General features: G+C 48.5%; 1 protein-coding gene across 1 annotated transcript in view; it reads right to left on the reverse strand.

The window, feature by feature from the left end:
- Window positions 1-17,713, reverse strand: part of LOC123761176 (inversin-like) — a 187,691-nt gene extending 169,978 nt beyond the window's left edge. The window contains exon 1 of the mRNA XM_069339271.1: window positions 17,266-17,713. Coding sequence (XP_069195372.1) covers window positions 17,266-17,713 — 448 coding nt within the window. The remainder of the gene's footprint in view (window positions 1-17,265) is intronic.
- Window positions 17,714-22,825: the final 5,112 nt, after the last annotated feature.

A 22,825-nucleotide genomic window follows, 5' to 3' on the forward strand; every position in this document is an offset into this window, starting at 1 on the left:
AATGTGATGCTGTGTAGTGTGAACCCCTACTGTGATGCTGTGTAGTGTGAACCCCTACTGTGATGCTGTGTAGTGTGAACCTCTACGGTGATGCTGTGTAGTGTGAACCCTTACGGTGATGCTGTGTAGTGTGAACCCCTACTGTGATGCTGTGTAGTGTGAACCCCTACTGTGATGCTGTGCAGTGTGAACCCCTACTGTGATGCTGTGTAGTGTGAACCCCTACTGTGATGCTATGTAGTGTGAACCTCTACGGTGATGCTGTGTAGTGTGAACCCCTACGGTGATGCTGTGTAGTGTGAACCCCTACTGTGATGCTGTGTAGTGTGAACCTCTACGGTGATGCTGTGTAGTGTGAACCAGTACGGTGATGCTGTGTAGTGTGAACCGCTACTGTGATGCTGTGTAGTGTGAACCCCTACGGTGATGCTGTGTAGTGTGAACCCCTACGGTGATGCTGTGTAGTGTGAACCCCTACGGTGATGCTGTGTAGTGTGAACCCTTACGGTGATGCTGTGTAGTGTGAAACCCTACGGTGATGCTGTGTAGTGTGAACCCCTACGGTGATGCTGTGTAGTATGAACCCGTACGGTGATGCTGTGTAGTGTGAACAAGTACGGTGATGCTGTATAGTGTGAACCCCTACGGTGATGCTGTGTATTGTGAACCCCTACGGTGATGCTGTGTAGTATGAACCCCTACGGTGATGCTGTGTAGTGTGAACATGTACGGTGATGCTGTATAGTGTGAACCCCTACGGTGATGCTGTGTAATGTGAACCCCTACTGTGATGCTGTGTAGTGTGGACCCCTACTGTGATGCTGTGTAGTGTGAACCCCTACGGTGATGTTGTGTAGTGTGAACCCCTACTGTGATGCTGTGTAGTGTGAACCCCTACGGTGATGCTGTGTAATGTGAACCCCTACTGTGATGCTGTGTAGTGTGGACCCCTACAGTGATGCTGTGTAGTGTTAACCAGTACGATGATGCTATGTAGAGTGAACCCCTACGGTGATGCTGTGTAGTGTGAACCCCTATGGTGATGCTGTGTAGTGTGAACCCCTACGGTGATGCTGTGTAGTGTGAACCCCTACTGTAATGCTATGTAGTGTGAACCCCTACTGTGATGCTGTGTAATGTTAACCAATACGGTGATGCTGTGTAGTGTGAACCCCTACTGTGATGCTGTGTAGTGTGAACCCCTACTTTGATGCTGTGTAGTGTGGACCCCTACAGTGATGCTGTGTAGTGTGAACCCCTACTGTGATGCTATGTAGTGTTAATAGTACGGTGATGCTGTGTAGTGTGAACCCCTATGGTGATGCTGTGTAGTGTGAACCCCTACGGTGATGCTGTGTAATGTGAACCCCTACTGTGATGCTGTGTAGTGTGGACCCCTACAGTGATGCTGTGTAGTGTTAACCAGTACGATGATGCTATGTAGAGTGAACCCCTACGGTGATGCTGTGTAGTGTGAACCCCTATGGTGATGCTGTGTAGTGTGAACCCCTACGGTGATGCTGTGTAGTGTGAACCCCTACTGTAATGCTATGTAGTGTGAACCCCTACTGTGATGCTGTGTAATGTTAACCAATACGGTGATGCTGTGTAGTGTGAACCCCTACTGTGATGCTGTGTAGTGTGAACCCCTACTTTGATGCTGTGTAGTGTGGACCCCTACAGTGATGCTGTGTAGTGTGAACCCCTACTGTGATGCTATGTAGTGTTAATAGTACGGTGATGTTGTGTAGTGTGAACCCCTACTGTGATGCTGTGTAGTGTGAACCCCTACGGTGATGCTGTGTAGTGTGAACCCCTACTGTGATGCTGTGTAGTGTGGACCCCTACAGTGATGCTGTGTAGTGTTAACCAGTACAATGATGCTATGTAGAGTGAACCCCTACGGTGATGCTGTGTAGTGTGAACCCCTACTGTGATGCTGTGTAGTGTGAACCCCTACTGTGATGCTATGTAGTGTTAATAGTACGGTGATGCTGTGTAGTGTGAACCCCTACGGTGATGCTGTGTAGTGTGAACCCCTACTTTGATGCTGTGTAGTGTGAACACCTACTGTGATGCTGTGTAGTGTGAACCCCTACGGTGATGCTGTGTAGTGTGAACCCCTACGGTGATGCTGTGTAGTGTGAACCCCTACGGTGATGCTGTGTAGTGTGAACCCCTACGGTGATGCTGTGTAGTGTGAACCCCTACTGTGATGCTGTGTAGTGTGAACCTCTACGGTGATGCTGTGTAGTGTGAACCCTTACGGTGATGCTGTGTAGTGTGAACCCCTACTGTGATGCTGTGTAGTGTGAACCCCTACTGTGATGCTGTGCAGTGTGAACCCCTACTGTGATGCTGTGTAGTGTGAACCCCTACTGTGATGCTATGTAGTGTGAACCTCTACGGTGATGCTGTGTAGTGTGAACCCCTACGGTGATGTTGTATAGTGTGAACCCCTACTGTGATGCTGTGTAGTGTGAACCTCTACGGTGATGCTGTGTAGTGTGAACCAGTACGGTGATGCTGTGTAGTGTGAACCGCTACTGTGATGCTGTGTAGTGTGAACCCCTACGGTGATGCTGTGTAGTGTGAACCCCTACGGTGATGCTGTGTAGTGTGAACCCCTACGGTGATGCTGTGTAGTGTGAACCCTTACGGTGATGCTGTGTAGTGTGAACCCCTACGGTGATGCTGTGTAGTGTGAACCCCTACGGTGATGCTGTGTTGTATGAACCCCTACGGTGATGCTGTGTAGTGTGAACAAGTACGGTGATGCTGTATAGTGTGAACCCCTACGGTGATGCTGTGTATTGTGAACCCCTACGGTGATGCTGTGTAGTATGAACCCCTACAGTGATGCTGTGTAGTGTGAACATGTACGGTGATGCTGTATAGTGTGAACCCCTACGGTGATGCTGTGTATTGTGAACCCCTACGGTGATGCTGTGTAGTGTGAACACCTACTGTGATGCTGTGTAGTGTGGACCCCTACTGTGATGCTGTGTAGTGTGAACCCCTACGTTGATGTTGTGTAGTGTGAACCCCTACTGTGATGCTGTGTAGTGTGAACCCCTACGGTGATGCTGTGTAATGTGAACCCCTACTGTGATGCTGTGTAGTGTGGACCCCTACAGTGATGCTGTGTAGTGTGAACCCCTACTGTGATGCTGTGTAGTGTGAACCCCTACGGTGATGCTGTGTAATGTGAACCCCTACTGTGATGCTGTGTAGTGTGGACCCCTACAGTGATGCTGTGTAGTGTTAACCAGTACGATGATGATATGTAGAGTGAACCCCTACGGTGATGCTGTGTAGTGTGAACCCCTATGGTGATGCTGTGTAGTGTGAACCCCTACGGTGATGCTGTGTAGTGTGAACCCCTACTGTAATGCTATGTAGTGTGAACCCCTACTGTGATGCTGTGTAATGTTAACAATACGGTGATGCTGTGTAGTGTGAACCCCTACTGTGATGCTGTGTAGTGTGAACCCCTACTGTGATGCTGTGTAGTGTGGACCCCTACAGTGATGCTGTGTAGTGTGAACCCCTACTGTGATGCTGTGTAGTGTGAACCAGTACGGTGATGCTGTGTAGTGTGCACCGGTACTGTGATGCTGTGTAGTGTGAACCCCTACGGTGATGCTGTGTAGTGTGAACCCCTACGGTGATGCTGTGTAGTGTGAACCCCTACGGTGATGCTGTGTAGTGTGAACCCTTACGGTGATGCTGTGTAGTGTGAACCCCTACGGTGATGCTGTGTAGTGTGAACCCCTACGGTGATGCTGTGTAGTATGAACCCCTACGGTGATGCTGTGTAGTGTGAACAAGTACGGTGATGCTGTATAGTGTGAACCCCTACGGTGATGCTGTGTATTGTGAACCCCTACGGTGATGCTGTGTAGTATGAACCCCTAAGGTGATGCTGTGTAGTGTGAACATGTACGGTGATGCTGTATAGTGTGAACCCCTACTGTGATGATGTGTAGTGTGAATACCTACTGTGATGCTGTGTAGTGTGAACACCTACTGTGATGCTGTGTAGTGTGAACCCCTACGGTGATGTTGTGTAATGTGAACCCCTACGGTGATGCTGTGTAGTGTGAACCCCTACTGTGATGCTGTGTAGTGTGAACATCTACTGTGATGCTGTGTAGTGTGAACCCCTACGGTGATGCTGTGTAGTGTGAACCCCTACGGTGATGCTGTGTAGTGTGAACCCCTACGGTGATGCTGTGTAGTGTGAACCCCTACGGTGATGCTGTGTAGTGTGAACCCCTACTGTGATGCTGTGTAGTGTGAACACCTCTTGTGATGCTGTGTAGTGTGAACCCCTACTGTGATGCTGTGTAGTGTGAACCCCTAATGTGATGCTGTGTAGTGTGAACCCCTACTGTGATGCTGTGTAGTGTGAACCCCTACTGTGATGCTGTGTAGTGTGAACCTCTACGGTGATGCTGTGTAGTGTGAACCCTTACGGTGATGCTGTGTAGTGTGAACCCCTACTGTGATGCTGTGTAGTGTGAACCCCTACTGTGATGCTGTGCAGTGTGAACCCCTACTGTGATGCTGTGTAGTGTGAACCCCTACTGTGATGCTATGTAGTGTGAACCTCTACGGTGATGCTGTGTAGTGTGAACCCCTACGGTGATGCTGTGTAGTGTGAACCCCTACTGTGATGCTGTGTAGTGTGAACCTCTACGGTGATGCTGTGTAGTGTGAACCAGTACGGTGATGCTGTGTAGTGTGAACCGCTACTGTGATGCTGTGTAGTGTGAACCCCTACGGTGATGCTGTGTAGTGTGAACCCCTACGGTGATGCTGTGTAGTGTGAACCCCTACGGTGATGCTGTGTAGTGTGAACCCTTACGGTGATGCTGTGTAGTGTGAACCCCTACGGTGATGCTGTGTAGTGTGAACCCCTACGGTGATGCTGTGTAGTATGAACCCCTACGGTGATGCTGTGTAGTGTGAACAAGTACGGTGATGCTGTATAGTGTGAACCCCTACGGTGATGCTGTGTATTGTGAACCCCTACGGTGATGCTGTGTAGTGTGAACATGTACGGTGATGCTGTATAGTGTGAACCCCTACGGTGATGCTGTGTATTGTGAACCCCTACGGTGATGCTGTGTAGTGTGAACACCTACTGTGATGCTGTGTAGTGTGGACCCCTACTGTGATGCTGTGTAGTGTGAACCCCTACGGTGATGTTGTGTAGTGTGAACCCCTACTGTGATGCTGTGTAGTGTGAACCCCTACGGTGATGCTGTGTATTGTGAACCCCTACGGTGATGCTGTGTAGTATGAACCCCTACGGTGATGCTGTGTAGTGTGAACATGTACGGTGATGCTGTATAGTGTGAACCCCTACGGTGATGCTGTGTATTGTGAACCCCTACGGTGATGCTGTGTAGTGTGAACACCTACTGTGATGCTGTGTAGTGTGGACCCCTACTGTGATGCTGTGTAGTGTGAACCCCTACGGTGATGTTGTGTAGTGTGAACCCCTACTGTGATGCTGTGTAGTGTGAACCCCTACGGTGATGCTGTGTAATGTGAACCCCTACTGTGATGCTGTGTAGTGTGGACCCCTACAGTGATGCTGTGTAGTGTTAACCAGTACGATGATGCTATGTAGAGTGAACCCCTACGGTGATGCTGTGTAGTGTGAACCCCTATGGTGATGCTGTGTAGTGTGAACCCCTACGGTGATGCTGTGTAGTGTGAACCCCTACTGTAATGCTATGTAGTGTGAACCCCTACTGTGATGCTGTGTAATGTTAACCAATACGGTGATGCTGTGTAGTGTGAACCCCTACTGTGATGCTGTGTAGTGTGAACCCCTACTTTGATGCTGTGTAGTGTGGACCCCTACAGTGATGCTGTGTAGTGTGAACCCCTACTGTGATGCTATGTAGTGTTAATAGTACGGTGATGCTGTGTAGTGTGAACCCCTATGGTGATGCTGTGTAGTGTGAACCCCTACGGTGATGTTGTGTAGTGTGAACCCCTACTGTGATGCTGTGTAGTGTGAACCCCTACGGTGATGCTGTGTAGTGTGAACCCTTACTGTGATGCTGTGTAGTGTGGACCCCTACAGTGATGCTGTGTAGTGTTAACCAGTACAATGATGCTATGTAGAGTGAACCCCTACGGTGATGCTGTGTAGTGTGAACCCCTACTGTGATGCTGTGTAGTGTGAACCCCTACTGTGATGCTATGTAGTGTTAATAGTACGGTGATGCTGTGTAGTGTGAACCCCTACGGTGATGCTGTGTAGTGTGAACCCCTACTGTGATGCTGTGTAGTGTGAACACCTACTGTGATGCTGTGTAGTGTGAACCCCTACGGTGATGCTGTGTAGTGTGAACCCCTACGGTGATGCTGTGTAGTGTGAACCCCTACGGTGATGCTGTGTAGTATGAACCCCTACGGTGATGCTGTGTAGTGTGAACATGTACGGTGATGCTGTATAGTGTGAACCCCTACGGTGATGCTGTGTATTGTGAACCCCTACGGTGATGCTGTGTAGTGTGAACACCTACTGTGATGCTGTGTAGTGTGGACCCCTACTGTGATGCTGTGTAGTGTGAACCCCTACGGTGATGTTGTGTAGTGTGAACCCCTACTGTGATGCTGTGTAGTGTGAACCCCTACGGTGATGCTGTGTAATGTGAACCCCTACTGTGATGCTGTGTAGTGTGGACCCCTACAGTGATGCTGTGTAGTGTTAACCAGTACGATGATGCTATGTAGAGTGAACCCCTACGGTGATGCTGTGTAGTGTGAACCCCTATGGTGATGCTGTGTAGTGTGAACCCCTACGGTGATGCTGTGTAGTGTGAACCCCTACTGTAATGCTATGTAGTGTGAACCCCTACTGTGATGCTGTGTAATGTTAACCAATACGGTGATGCTGTGTAGTGTGAACCCCTACTGTGATGCTGTGTAGTGTGAACCCCTACTGTGATGCTGTGTAGTGTGGACCCCTACAGTGATGCTGTGTAGTGTGAACCCCTACTGTGATGCTGTGTAGTGTGAACCAGTACGGTGATGCTGTGTAGTGTGCACCGCTACTGTGATGCTGTGTAGTGTGAACCCCTACGGTGATGCTGTGTAGTGTGAACCCCTACGGTGATGCTGTGTAGTGTGAACCCCTACGGTGATGCTGTGTAGTGTGAACCCTTACGGTGATGCTGTGTAGTGTGAACCCCTACGGTGATGCTGTGTAGTGTGAACCCCTACGGTGATGCTGTGTAGTATGAACCCCTACGGTGATGCTGTGTAGTGTGAACAAGTACGGTGATGCTGTATAGTGTGAACCCCTACGGTGATGCTGTGTATTGTGAACCCCTACGGTGATGCTGTGTAGTATGAACCCCTACGGTGATGCTGTGTAGTGTGAACATGTACGGTGATGCTGTATAGTGTGAACCCCTACTGTGATGATGTGTAGTGTGAATACCTACTGTGATGCTGTGTAGTGTGAACACCTACTGTGATGCTGTGTAGTGTGAACCCCTACGGTGATGCTGTGTAATGTGAACCCCTACGGTGATGCTGTGTAGTGTGAACCCCTACTGTGATGCTGTGTAGTGTGAACATCTACTGTGATGCTGTGTAGTGTGAACATCTACTGTGATGCTGTGTAGTGTGAACCCCTACGGTGATGCTGTGTAGTGTGAACCCCTACGGTGATGCTGTGTAGTGTGAACCCCTACGGTGATGCTGTGTAGTGTGAACCCCTACGGTGATGCTGTGTAGTGTGAACCCCTACTGTGATGCTGTGTAGTGTGAACACCTCTTGTGATGCTGTGTAGTGTGAACCCCTACTGTGATGCTGTGTAGTGTGAACCCCTAATGTGATGCTGTGTAGTGTGAACCCCTACTGTGATGCTGTGTAGTGTGAACCCCTACTGTGATGCTGTGTAGTGTGAACCTCTACGGTGATGCTGTGTAGTGTGAACCCTTACGGTGATGCTGTGTAGTGTGAACCCCTACTGTGATGCTGTGTAGTGTGAACCCCTACTGTGATGCTGTGCAGTGTGAACCCCTACTGTGATGCTGTGTAGTGTGAACCCCTACTGTGATGCTATGTAGTGTGAACCTCTACGGTGATGCTGTGTAGTGTGAACCCCTACGGTGATGCTGTGTAGTGTGAACCCCTACTGTGATGCTGTGTAGTGTGAACCTCTACGGTGATGCTGTGTAGTGTGAACCAGTACGGTGATGCTGTGTAGTGTGAACCGCTACTGTGATGCTGTGTAGTGTGAACCCCTACGGTGATGCTGTGTAGTGTGAACCCCTACGGTGATGCTGTGTAGTGTGAACCCCTACGGTGATGCTGTGTAGTGTGAACCCTTACGGTGATGCTGTGTAGTGTGAACCCCTACGGTGATGCTGTGTAGTGTGAACCCCTACGGTGATGCTGTGTAGTATGAACCCCTACGGTGATGCTGTGTAGTGTGAACAAGTACGGTGATGCTGTATAGTGTGAACCCCTACGGTGATGCTGTGTATTGTGAACCCCTACGGTGATGCTGTGTAGTGTGAACATGTACGGTGATGCTGTATAGTGTGAACCCCTACGGTGATGCTGTGTATTGTGAACCCCTACGGTGATGCTGTGTAGTGTGAACACCTACTGTGATGCTGTGTAGTGTGGACCCCTACTGTGATGCTGTGTAGTGTGAACCCCTACGGTGATGTTGTGTAGTGTGAACCCCTACTGTGATGCTGTGTAGTGTGAACCCCTACGGTGATGCTGTGTAATGTGAACCCCTACTGTGATGCTGTGTAGTGTGGACCCCTACAGTGATGCTGTGTAGTGTTAACCAGTACGATGATGCTATGTAGAGTGAACCCCTACGGTGATGCTGTGTAGTGTGAACCCCTATGGTGATGCTGTGTAGTGTGAACCCCTACGGTGATGCTGTGTAGTGTGAACCCCTACTGTAATGCTATGTCGTGTGAACCCCTACTGTGATGCTGTGTAATGTTAACCAATACGGTGATGCTGTGTAGTGTGAACCCCTACTGTGATGCTGTGTAGTGTGAACCCTTACTTTGATGCTGTGTAGTGTGGACCCCTACAGTGATGCTGTGTAGTGTGAACCCCTACTGTGATGCTATGTAGTGTTAATAGTACGGTGATGCTGTGTAGTGTGAACCCCTATGGTGATGCTGTGTAGTGTGAACCCCTATGGTGATGTTGTGTAGTGTCAACCCCTACTGTGATGCTGTGTAGTGTGAACCCCTACGGTGATGCTGTGTAGTGTGAACCCCTACTGTGATGCTGTGTAGTGTGGACCCCTACAGTGATGCTGTGTAGTGTTAACCAGTACAATGATGCTATGTAGAGTGAACCCCTACGTTGATGCTGTGTAGTGTGAACCCCTACTGTGATGCTGTGTAGTGTGAACCCCTACTGTGATGCTATGTAGTGTTAATAGTACGGTGATGCTGTGTAGTGTGAACCCCTACGGTGATGCTGTGTAGTGTGAACCCCTACTGTGATGCTGTGTAGTGTGAACACCTACTGTGATGCTGTGTAGTGTGAACCCCTACGGTGATGCTGTGTAGTGTGAACCCCTACGGTGATGCTGTGTAGTGTGAACCCCTACGGTGATGCTGTGTAGTGTGAACCCCTACGGTGATGCTGTGTAGTGTGAACCCCTACTGTGATGCTGTGTAGTGTGAACCTCTACGGTGATGCTGTGTAGTGTGAACCCTTACGGTGATGCTGTGTAGTGTGAACCCCTACTGTGATGCTGTGTACTGTGAACCCCTACTGTGATGCTATGTAGTGTGAACCTCTACGGTGATGCTGTGTAGTGTGAACCCCTACGGTGATGTTGTGTAGTGTAAACCCCTACTGTGATGCTGTGTAGTGTGAACCTCTACGGTGATGCTGTGTAGTGTGAACCAGTACGGTGATGCTGTGTAGTGTGAACCGCTACTGTGATGCTGTGTAGTGTGAACCCCTACGGTGATGCTGTGTAGTGTGAACCCCTACGGTGATGCTGTGTAGTGTGAACCCCTACGGTGATGCTGTGTAGTGTGAACCCTTACGGTGATGCTGTGTAGTGTGAACCCCTACGGTGATGCTGTGTAGTGTGAACCCCTACGGTGATGCTGTGTAGTATGAACCCCTACGGTGATGCTGTGTAGTGTGAACAAGTACGGTGATGCTGTATAGTGTGAACCCCTACGGTGATGCTGTGTATTGTGAACCCCTACGGTGATGCTGTGTAGTATGAACCCCTACGGTGATGCTGTGTAGTGTGAACATGTACGGTGATGCTGTATAGTGTGAACCCCTACGGTGATGCTGTGTATTGTGAACCCCTACGGTGATGCTGTGTAGTGTGAACACCTACTGTGATGCTGTGTAGTGTGGACCCCTACTGTGATGCTGTGTAGTGTGAACCCCTACGGTGATGTTGTGTAGTGTGAACCCCTACTGTGATGCTGTGTAGTGTGAACCCCTACGGTGATGCTGTGTAATGTGAACCCCTACTGTGATGCTGTGTAGTGTGGACCCCTACAGTGATGCTGTGTAGTGTTAACCAGTACGATGATGCTATGTAGAGTGAACCCCTACGGTGATGCTGTGTAGTGTGAACCCCTATGGTGATGCTGTGTAGTGTGAACCCCTACGGTGATGCTGTGTAGTGTGAACCCCTACTGTAATGCTATGTAGTGTGAACCCCTACTGTGATGCTGTGTAATGTTAACCAATACGGTGATGCTGTGTAGTGTGAACCCCTACTGTGATGCTGTGTAGTGTGAACCCCTACTGTGATGCTGTGTAGTGTGGACCCCTACAGTGATGCTGTGTAGTGTGAACCCCTACTGTGATGCTGTGTAGTGTGAACCCCTACTGTGATGCTGTGTAGTGTGGACCCCTACAGTGATGCTGTGTAGTGTGAACCCCTACTGTGATGCTATGTAGTGTTAATAGTACGGTGATGCTGTGTAGTGTGAACCCCTATGGTGATGCTGTGTAGTGTGAACCCCTACGGTGATGTTGTGTAGTGTGAACCCCTACTGTGATGCTGTGTAGTGTGAACCCCTACGGTGATGCTGTGTAGTGTGAACCCCTACTGTGATGCTGTGTAGTGTGGACCCCTACAGTGATGCTGTGTAGTGTTAACCAGTACAATGATGCTATGTAGAGTGAACCCCTACGGTGATGCTGTGTAGTGTGAACCCCTACTGTGATGCTGTGTAGTGTGAACCCCTACTGTGATGCTATGTAGTGTTAATAGTACGGTGATGCTGTGTAGTGTGAACCCCTACGGTGATGCTGTGTAGTGTGAACCCCTACTGTGATGCTGTGTAGTGTGAACACCTACTGTGATGCTGTGTAGTGTGAACCCCTACGGTGATGCTGTGTAGTGTGAACCCCTACGGTGATGCTGTGTAGTGTGAACCCCTACGGTGATGCTGTGTAGTATGAACCCCTACGGTGATGCTGTGTAGTGTGAACATGTACGGTGATGCTGTATAGTGTGAACCCCTACGGTGATGCTGTGTATTGTGAACCCCTACGGTGATGCTGTGTAGTGTGAACACCTACTGTGATGCTGTGTAGTGTGGACCCCTACTGTGATGCTGTGTAGTGTGAACCCCTACGGTGATGTTGTGTAGTGTGAACCCCTACTGTGATGCTGTGTAGTGTGAACCCCTACGGTGATGCTGTGTAATGTGAACCCCTACTGTGATGCTGTGTAGTGTGGACCCCTACAGTGATGCTGTGTAGTGTTAACCAGTACGATGATGCTATGTAGAGTGAACCCCTACGGTGATGCTGTGTAGTGTGAACCCCTATGGTGATGCTGTGTAGTGTGAACCCCTACGGTGATGCTGTGTAGTGTGAACCCCTACTGTAATGCTATGTAGTGTGAACCCCTACTGTGATGCTGTGTAATGTTAACCAATACGGTGATGCTGTGTAGTGTGAACCCCTACTGTGATGCTGTGTAGTGTGAACCCCTACTGTGATGCTGTGTAGTGTGGACCCCTACAGTGATGCTGTGTAGTGTGAACCCCTACTGTGATGCTGTGTAGTGTGAACCAGTACGGTGATGCTGTGTAGTGTGCACCGCTACTGTGATGCTGTGTAGTGTGAACCCCTACGGTGATGCTGTGTAGTGTGAACCCCTACGGTGATGCTGTGTAGTGTGAACCCCTACGGTGATGCTGTGTAGTGTGAACCCTTACGGTGATGCTGTGTAGTGTGAACCCCTACGGTGATGCTGTGTAGTGTGAACCCTTACGGTGATGCTGTGTAGTATGAACCCCTACGGTGATGCTGTGTAGTGTGAACAAGTACGGTGATGCTGTATAGTGTGAACCCCTACGGTGATGCTGTGTATTGTGAACCCCTACGGTGATGCTGTGTAGTATGAACCCCTACGGTGATGCTGTGTAGTGTGAACATGTACGGTGATGCTGTATAGTGTGAACCCCTACTGTGATGATGTGTAGTGTGAATACCTACTGTGATGCTGTGTAGTGTGAACACCTACTGTGATGCTGTGTAGTGTGAACCCCTACGGTGATGCTGTGTAATGTGAACCCCTACGGTGATGCTGTGTAGTGTGAACCCCTACTGTGATGCTGTGTAGTGTGAACATCTACTGTGATGCTGTGTAGTGTGAACATCTACTGTGATGCTGTGTAGTGTGAACCCCTACGGTGATGCTGTGTAGTGTGAACCCCTACGGTGATGCTGTGTAGTGTGAACCCCTACGGTGATGCTGTGTAGTGTGAACCCCTACGGTGATGCTGTGTAGTGTGAACCCCTACTGTGATGCTGTGTAGTGTGAACACCTCTTGTGATGCTGTGTAGTGTGAACCCCTACTGTGATGCTGTGTAGTGTGAACCCCTAATGTGATGCTGTGTAGTGTGAACCCCTACTGTGATGCTGTGTAGTGTGAACCCCTACTGTGATGCTGTGTAGTGTGAACCTCTACGGTGATGCTGTGTAGTGTGAACCCTTACGGTGATGCTGTGTAGTGTGAACCCCTACTGTGATGCTGTGTAGTGTGAACCCCTACTGTGATGCTGTGCAGTGTGAACCCCTACTGTGATGCTGTGTAGTGTGAACCCCTACTGTGATGCTATGTAGTGTGAACCTCTACGGTGATGCTGTGTAGTGTGAACCCCTACGGTGATGCTGTGTAGTGTGAACCCCTACTGTGATGCTGTGTAGTGTGAACCTCTACGGTGATGCTGTGTAGTGTGAACCAGTACGGTGATGCTGTGTAGTGTGAACCGCTACTGTGATGCTGTGTAGTGTGAACCCCTACGGTGATGCTGTGTAGTGTGAACCCCTACGGTGATGCTGTGTAGTGTGAACCCCTACGGTGATGCTGTGTAGTGTGAACCCTTACGGTGATGCTGTGTAGTGTGAACCCCTACGGTGATGCTGTGTAGTGTGAACCCCTACGGTGATGCTGTGTAGTATGAACCCCTACGGTGATGCTGTGTAGTGTGAACAAGTACGGTGATGCTGTATAGTGTGAACCCCTACGGTGATGCTGTGTATTGTGAACCCCTACGGTGATGCTGTGTAGTGTGAACATGTACGGTGATGCTGTATAGTGTGAACCCCTACGGTGATGCTGTGTATTGTGAACCCCTACGGTGATGCTGTGTAGTGTGAACACCTACTGTGATGCTGTGTAGTGTGGACCCCTACTGTGATGCTGTGTAGTGTGAACCCCTACGGTGATGTTGTGTAGTGTGAACCCCTACTGTGATGCTGTGTAGTGTGAACCCCTACGGTGATGCTGTGTAATGTGAACCCCTACTGTGATGCTGTGTAGTGTGGACCCCTACAGTGATGCTGTGTAGTGTTAACCAGTACGATGATGCTATGTAGAGTGAACCCCTACGGTGATGCTGTGTAGTGTGAACCCCTATGGTGATGCTGTGTAGTGTGAACCCCTACGGTGATGCTGTGTAGTGTGAACCCCTACTGTAATGCTATGTAGTGTGAACCCCTACTGTGATGCTGTGTAATGTTAACCAATACGGTGATGCTGTGTAGTGTGAACCCCTACTGTGATGCTGTGTAGTGTGAACCCTTACTTTGATGCTGTGTAGTGTGGACCCCTACAGTGATGCTGTGTAGTGTGAACCCCTACTGTGATGCTATGTAGTGTTAATAGTACGGTGATGCTGTGTAGTGTGAACCCCTATGGTGATGCTGTGTAGTGTGAACCCCTATGGTGATGTTGTGTAGTGTCAACCCCTACTGTGATGCTGTGTAGTGTGAACCCCTACGGTGATGCTGTGTAGTGTGAACCCCTACTGTGATGCTGTGTAGTGTGGACCCCTACAGTGATGCTGTGTAGTGTTAACCAGTACAATGATGCTATGTAGAGTGAACCCCTACGTTGATGCTGTGTAGTGTGAACCCCTACTGTGATGCTGTGTAGTGTGAACCCCTACTGTGATGCTATGTAGTGTTAATAGTACGGTGATGCTGTGTAGTGTGAACCCCTACGGTGATGCTGTGTAGTGTGAACCCCTACTGTGATGCTGTGTAGTGTGAACACCTACTGTGATGCTGTGTAGTGTGAACCCCTACGGTGATGCTGTGTAGTGTGAACCCCTACGGTGATGCTGTGTAGTGTGAACCCCTACGGTGATGCTGTGTAGTGTGAACCCCTACGGTGATGCTGTGTAGTGTGAACCCCTACTGTGATGCTGTGTAGTGTGAACCTCTACGGTGATGCTGTGTAGTGTGAACCCTTACGGTGATGCTGTGTAGTGTGAACCCCTACTGTGATGCTGTGTACTGTGAACCCCTACTGTGATGCTGTGCAGTGTGAACCCCTACTGTGATGCTGTGTAGTGTGAACCCCTACTGTGATGCTATGTAGTGTGAACCTCTACGGTGATGCTGTGTAGTGTGAACCCCTACGGTGATGTTGTGTAGTGTAAACCCCTACTGTGATGCTGTGTAGTGTGAACCTCTACGGTGATGCTGTGTAGTGTGAACCAGTACGGTGATGCTGTGTAGTGTGAACCGCTACTGTGATGCTGTGTAGTGTGAACCCCTACGGTGATGCTGTGTAGTGTGAACCCCTACGGTGATGCTGTGTAGTGTGAACCCCTACGGTGATGCTGTGTAGTGTGAACCCTTACGGTGATGCTGTGTAGTGTGAACCCCTACGGTGATGCTGTGTAGTGTGAACCCCTACGGTGATGCTGTGTAGTATGAACCCCTACGGTGATGCTGTGTAGTGTGAACAAGTACGGTGATGCTGTATAGTGTGAACCCCTACGGTGATGCTGTGTATTGTGAACCCCTACGGTGATGCTGTGTAGTATGAACCCCTACGGTGATGCTGTGTAGTGTGAACATGTACGGTGATGCTGTATAGTGTGAACCCCTACGGTGATGCTGTGTATTGTGAACCCCTACGGTGATGCTGTGTAGTGTGAACACCTACTGTGATGCTGTGTAGTGTGGACCCCTACTGTGATGCTGTGTAGTGTGAACCCCTACGGTGATGTTGTGTAGTGTGAACCCCTACTGTGATGCTGTGTAGTGTGAACCCCTACGGTGATGCTGTGTAATGTGAACCCCTACTGTGATGCTGTGTAGTGTGGACCCCTACAGTGATGCTGTGTAGTGTTAACCAGTACGATGATGCTATGTAGAGTGAACCCCTACGGTGATGCTGTGTAGTGTGAACCCCTATGGTGATGCTGTGTAGTGTGAACCCCTACGGTGATGCTGTGTAGTGTGAACCCCTACTGTAATGCTATGTAGTGTGAACCCCTACTGTGATGCTGTGTAATGTTAACCAATACGGTGATGCTGTGTAGTGTGAACCCCTACTGTGATGCTGTGTAGTGTGAACCCCTACTGTGATGCTGTGTAGTGTGGACCCCTACAGTGATGCTGTGTAGTGTGAACCCCTACTGTGATGCTGTGTAGTGTGAACCCCTACTGTGATGCTGTGTAGTGTGGACCCCTACAGTGATGCTGTGTAGTGTGAACCCCTACTGTGATGCTATGTAGTGTTAATAGTACGGTGATGCTGTGTAGTGTGAACCCCTATGGTGATGCTGTGTAGTGTGAACCCCTACGGTGATGTTGTGTAGTGTGAACCCCTACTGTGATGCTGTGTAGTGTGAACCCCTACGGTGATGCTGTGTAGTGTGAACCCCTACTGTGATGCTGTGTAGTGTGGACCCCTACAGTGATGCTGTGTAGTGTTAACCAGTACAATGATGCTATGTAGAGTGAACCCCTACGGTGATGCTGTGTAGTGTGAACCCCTACTGTGATGCTGTGTAGTGTGAACCCCTACTGTGATGCTATGTAGTGTTAATAGTACGGTGATGCTGTGTAGTGTGAACCCCTACGGTGATGCTGTGTAGTGTGAACCCCTACTGTGATGCTATGTAGTGTTAACCTGTACGGTGATGCTGTGTAGTGCGAACCTCTACGGTGATGGTGTGTAGTGTGAACCCCTACGGTGATGGTGTGTAGTGTGAACCCCTACGGTGATGGTGTGTAGTGTGAACCCCTACGGTGATGGTGTGTAGTGTGAACCCCTACGGTGATGGTGTGTAGTGTGAACCCCTACGGTGATGGTGTGTAGTGTGAACCTCTACGGTGATGATATATGCTTCATAGTTCTTTCATCTTCATAGGTCTTTACCTTGTTGCTTTAAAACTGCACTGTATCTATTGCTACTCAATCTCCCAATCTTTATGTACCCAATCCGAACATCTTTACCATTCTTATCAATGCTGTCTTCTTATATGTGATATCAATCTGCTGTATGGTGCCTATTAGTCTTGTTTAAATTACCAATCAAGTTGTCAATGTAATCAATCAGGGCTTTAATATACCAATGTGCTTTAATATTCTTACTAATCTCTCTCGTCTAATTTTTTTCTTGCAATGTATCTGTTATCATTTTATTAATTTTGCTAGAATTTTCCTACTTAAAATTATCTGTTAGATTAAGGACCTGCCCGAAAATCTGCGCGTACTAGTGGCTTTACAAGATTGTAAATACTATGTTATATATTCTCACAAATCCAATGTACCCTCTTGTTTATTAATAAATAAATAAATAAATAAATAAATAAATAAATAAATAAATAAATAAATAAATAAATATAGTGTGAACCCCTACGGTGGTATTGTGTAGTGTGAACCCCTACGGTGGTATTGTGTAGTGTGAACCCCTATGGTGATGATGTGTCGTGTCAATAGCCTTACCTCCCCAGTGGTCATACTTGTTGCCGATGCGCTGTGGCTCAGCAGTGTCCTGTGCAGCAGGTTCTGGGCTAGCAGATCCTACGGCAGAAGGTGTTGTGCTCGCAGATGCTGGGTCAGCAGGGGTTTTGCTAGCAGATCGTAGATGAGCAGGTGCCGGGCAAGCAAGTGCCGGGTCAAGTAGCATATAAGGCATTACAAGTAGCAGCAAGACGGCCGCCACGCTCCTCTGGTATGGCGGAGTTACTGGCTGCTCCTTCACGCTTGCCGTGTTACGTGTCTTTCGTTGTTGTGTCCGGAGATGCCTCGGGTGACGCTCACTCACCATCTCCGGGTGTTGTGTCGTGAGATGCCTCGGGTGACGCCCACTCACCATCTTCTCCGGGAGTGAGCACCTGGCCGCTGGTGATGCTGCGGCTCCTGCCTCAACCCTGGCGCTCTTCCACCACATCTTCTCTGGAAATAGTTATTATTGGTAATCTCCTTTAGTTGTCGCAAAATGTATCTTGTACTTTGTTGTTCCAAGTTTATTGATTAACATAGCTATTTGTTCTCTCGTTCTGCATGACAAAGTTCAAACCAGGAGTCCTGGACCGTCCTAAGCAAGGGGAGATCCTGCACATGATCTCTGTTTACTATACTTAACTCTCATACAGAGCATCCTTGGGTGTTCATGTCCCCTCATACTGGCACGTTCACTCTCTCATCTCTGCAGTAGGGTGATTTATGACTTAGACCGCGCACGTCATCTGGACAGGTGGTGCCGGTAGTTGCACCAGCTGTCCAGATAGCTCAGGTAATGGCGCGGCCTACAACATAGGTGAGGAGAAGAATGTGGTTAGGCGCGCTGTCTATCGCATAGGAGATGTCTCTGCCATAGACCGTGCGTTGCAGGTGTTTAGTTGTAATTGGTGTATCCTGTGTGGGAGGAGTTTGAGGTGTTACTGGTCTCCAAGGTGGAACGGGGATGGTGAGGCAGATGGTTCGGAGGAGTATAGGTAGGCGGGGAATAGATGGTTAAGGGAGCGCTGTCTATGGCCTAGTGGTGTAATTGGGAGTATACTGTGAGGTGTGGGAGTTGTAGAAGGTGTGTGTGATTGGACTACAAGGTAGAGAGGGGGGGGGAGGTAGGAGATTCTTGGGTAGTGAGCGCTATGTGGGTAGGGGGCGGGTTTTGTGACTGCGGTGAGAACTGTCGCTTGCAGGACGCTTCTCCTCCTTGTGGATGAGAGGGGAAGACATAATTATCCACCCGCGACCACTAGCAGCACCACCTGAGTGTGTGTGTGTGTGTGTGTGTGTGTGTGTGTGTGTGTGTGTGTGTGTGTGTGTGTGTGTGTGTGTGTGTGTGTGTGTGTGTGTGTGTGTGTGTGTGTGTGTGTACTCACCTAGTTGTACTCACCTAGTTGTGTTTGCGGGGGTTGAGCTCTGGCTCTTTGGTCCCGCCTCTCAACCGTCAATCAACAGGTGTACAGATTCCTGAGCCTATCGGGCTCTGTCATATCTACACTTGAAACTGTGTATGGAGTCAGCCTCCACCACATCACTTCCTAATGCATTCCATTTGTCAACCACTCTGACACTAAAAAAGTTCTTTCTAATATCTCTGTGGCTCATTTGGGCACTCAGTTTCCACCTGTGTCCCCTAGTACGTGTGCCCCTTGTGTTAAATAGACTGTCTTTATCTACCCTATCAATCCCCTTCAGAATCTTGAATGTGGTGATCATGTCCCCCTAACTCTTCTGTCTTCCAGCGAAGTGAGGTTTAATTCCCGTAGTCTCTCCTCGTAGCTCATACCTCTCAGCTCGGGTACTAGTCTGGTGGCAAACCTTTGAACCTTTTCCAGTTTAGTCTTATCCTTGACTAGATATGGACTCCATGCTGGGGCTGCATACTCCAGGATTGGCCTGACATATGTGGTATACAAAGTTCTGAATGATTCTTTACACAAGTTTCTGAATGCCGTTCGTATGTTGGCCAGCCTGGCATATGCCGCTGATGTTATCCGCTTGATATGTGCTGCAGGAGACAGGTCTGGCGTGATATCAACCCCCAAGTCTTTTTCCTTCTCTGACTCCTGAAGAATTTCCTCTCCCAGATGATACCTTGTATCTGGCCTCCTGCTCCCTACACCTATCTTCATTACATTACATTTGGTTGGGTTAAACTCTAACAACCATTTGTTCGACCATTCCTTCAGCTTGTCTAGGTCTTCTTGAAGCCTCAAACAGTCCTCTTCTGTTTTAATCCTTCTCATAATTTTAGCATCGTCCGCAAACATTGAGAGAAATGAATCGATACCCTCCGGGAGATCATTTACATATATCAGAAACAAGATAGGACCGAGTACAGAGCCCTGTGGGACTCCACTGGTGACTTCACGCCAATCGGAGGTCTCACCCCTCACCGTAACTCTCTGCTTCCTATTGCTTAGATACTCCCTTATCCACTGGAGCACCTTACCAGCTACACCTGCCTGTCTCTCCAGCTTATGTACCAGCCTCTTATGCGGTACTGTGTCAAAGGCTTTCCGACAATCCAAGAAAATGCAGTCCGCCCAGCCCTCTCTTTCTTGCTTAATCTGTGTCACCTGATCGTAGAATTCTATCAAGCCTGTAAGGCAAGATTTACCCTCCCTGAATCCATGTTGGCGATTTGTGTGTGTGTGTGTGTGTGTGTGTGTGTGTGTGTGTGTGTGTGTGTGTGTGTGTGTGTGTGTGTGTGTGTGTGTGTGTGTGTGTGTGTGTGTGTGTGTGTGTGTGTGTGTGTGTGTGTGTGTGTGTGTGTGTGTGTGTGTGTGTGTGTGTGTGTGTGAACTTCCTAACATCTCTGTGACTCATCTGAGTTTCCAGTTTCCAGCCATGTCCCCTCGTTCTGTTATTATTACGTGTGAACATTTCATCTATTTCCACTTTGTCAATTCCCCTGAGTATTTTAAATGTCCCTATCATATCTCCTCTCTCCCTTCTTTTCTCTAGTGTCGTAAGGTTCAGTTCCTTCAGACGCTCTTCATATCCCATCCCTCGTAACTCTGGGACAAGCCTCGTCGCAAACCTCTGAACCTTCTCCTGTTTCTTTATGTGTTTCTTTAGGTGGGGGCTCCATGATGGCGCAGCATACTCTAAGACGGGTCTCACGTAGGCAGTGTAAAGCGCCCTAAAAGCCTCCTCATTTAGGTTTCTGAATGAAGTTCTAATTTTCGCCAGTGTAGAGTACGCTGCTGTCGTTATCCTATTTATATGTGCCTCAGGAGTTAGATTAGGTGTCACATCCACTCCCAGGTCTCTTTCTCGAATCGTTACAGGTAGGCAGTTCCCCTTCATTGTGTACTGTCCCTTTGGTCTCCTATCACCTGATCCCATTTCCATAACTTTACATTTACTGGTGTTAAACTCCAGTAGCCATTTCCCTGACCATCTCTGCAACCTGTTTAAATCTTCTTGGAGGATCCTACAATCCTCGTCTGTCACAACTCTTCTCATTAATTTTGCGTCATCCGCAAACATTGACATGTATGATTCCACTCCTGCAAACATATCATTTACGTAAATTAGAAAGAAGATTGGTCCCAGCACCGATCCTTGAGGTACTCCACTTGTTACTGTTCGCCAGTCCGACTTCTCGCCCCTTACCATTACCCTCTGGCTCCTTCCTGTTAGGTAGTTCTTCACCCATACTAGGGCCTTTCCGCTTACTCCTGCCTGCCTCTCAAGTTTGTATAGCAGTCTCATGTGCGGTACTGTATCAAAGGCCTTTTGGCAGTCAAGAAATATGCAGTCTGCCCAGCCTTCTCTGCCCTGCCTTATCCTTGTTACTTTATCATAGAATTCTAAAAGGTTTGTTAGGCATGATTTCCCTGTCCAGAACCCATGCTGGTGCTTGTTTACAAACCCAATGCTCTCCAGGTGCTCAACAAGTCTTAGCCTAATTATTCTTTCAAGTATTTTGCAGGGGATGCTTGTCAGTGATACGGGTCTGTAGTTAAGTGCCTCCTTCTTCCTTATCACCTTTCTTGAAAATCGGTACGACATTTGCCTCCTTCCAGCAACTGGGCAATTCTCCCGACATAAGTGACTCATTATAGATCATTGCCAGAGGCACGCTGAGAGCCTGCGCTGCCTCTTTAAGTATCCACGGTGATACTTTGTCTGGTCCAACAGCTTTATTTGCATCCAGTGTTGTCAACTGTTTCATTACCTCCTCTGCTGTCACCTCTATATCTGATAGTCTTTCATCTAGGGTAATCGCTTCTAACAATGGGAGCTGCTCAGGCTCGGTTGTAAACACTCCATGGAAATTTGCATTCAGTACCTCGCAGATTTCCTTGTCGCTTTCTGTATATGCTCCTTCTGTTTTCCTCAGTCTTGTCACTTGGTCATTTACCGACATCTTCCTTCTTATACGGCTATGTAGTAATTTAGGTTGCTTTTTCGCTTTGACTGCAATATCATTCTCATAATTTCTTTCCGACACTCGTCTTATGTTAATGTAATCATTCCTAGCTCTGTTACATCTAATCCTGTTGTCCTCTGTCCTTTGTCTTCTGTACTTCCTCCACTCCCTCCTGCTTCTCACCTTTGTTTCCTGACACTGTCTATTAAACCATTGGTTATTATATTCCCTCCTGCTTTTTTCCTTTATTGTTGGAATAAATCTCTCTTCAGCCTCCTTGCATTTCAATATGACTTGGTTCATCATACCTTGCACTGTTTTTCCTCTAAGTTCTTCCTCCCACTGCACTTCTCCCAGCTAGTCCCTTATCCTTCTGTAGTCCCCTTTTCTGTAATCAAATCTCCTTTCCCGGACCTCTTGTCCTTTAGTCACAATTTTAAGCTCCATCATGTAATCAAAGACTAGGACACAATGTTCACTGGCTCCTAGTGGTATTTCATGTTCCAACTGCTCGATGTCTTCTACATTCTGGGTGAAAATGAGATCTAATAGGCTGGGCGTATCCCCTCCTCTTTCCCTAGTATCTTCCTTCACATGCTGTGTTAGAAAATTCCTGTCAATAACGTCTACCAGCTTCGCTCCCCAGGTCTCCTCCCCGCCATGGGGATTCCTCGTTTCCCAATCTATCTCTCCGTGATTTAGGTCCCCCATGACCAGTAGCTTCGCTCTCATTCTATGCGCTATAGCTGCTGCCCTCTGCAGTTCATCTATACATGTTTTGTTGCTGTCCTCGTACTCCTGCCTGGGCCTTCTACTGTTTGGTGGGGGATTGTAGAGTATCAAGATTACAATCTTCTTCCCATTCACTGTCAGAGTTCCATGTATGAAGCTCGTGCTTTCATTGGTACCCGGATTTTCCAGCTCATCAAACTTCCATTTCCGCTTTATTAGTAGTGCCACTCCTCCTCCCTGTCTCTGTGTCCTTTCTTTTCTTATCACCTGGTACCCCTCTGGAAAGATTGCATCCGAGATCATGCCATTTATTTTAGTTTCCACTATTGCCACTATGTCTGGGTCTGCCTCACTAACTCTTTCTTTTATCTCTTCTCCTTTATTGGCTACCCCCATCAGCATTGGTGTACCAAACCTTGAGACTCTTCTTGGAAACTC

This window comes from Procambarus clarkii, chromosome 41 (assembly GCF_040958095.1).
Source record: "Procambarus clarkii isolate CNS0578487 chromosome 41, FALCON_Pclarkii_2.0, whole genome shotgun sequence".
Classification (NCBI taxonomy): domain Eukaryota; kingdom Metazoa; phylum Arthropoda; class Malacostraca; order Decapoda; family Cambaridae; genus Procambarus; species Procambarus clarkii.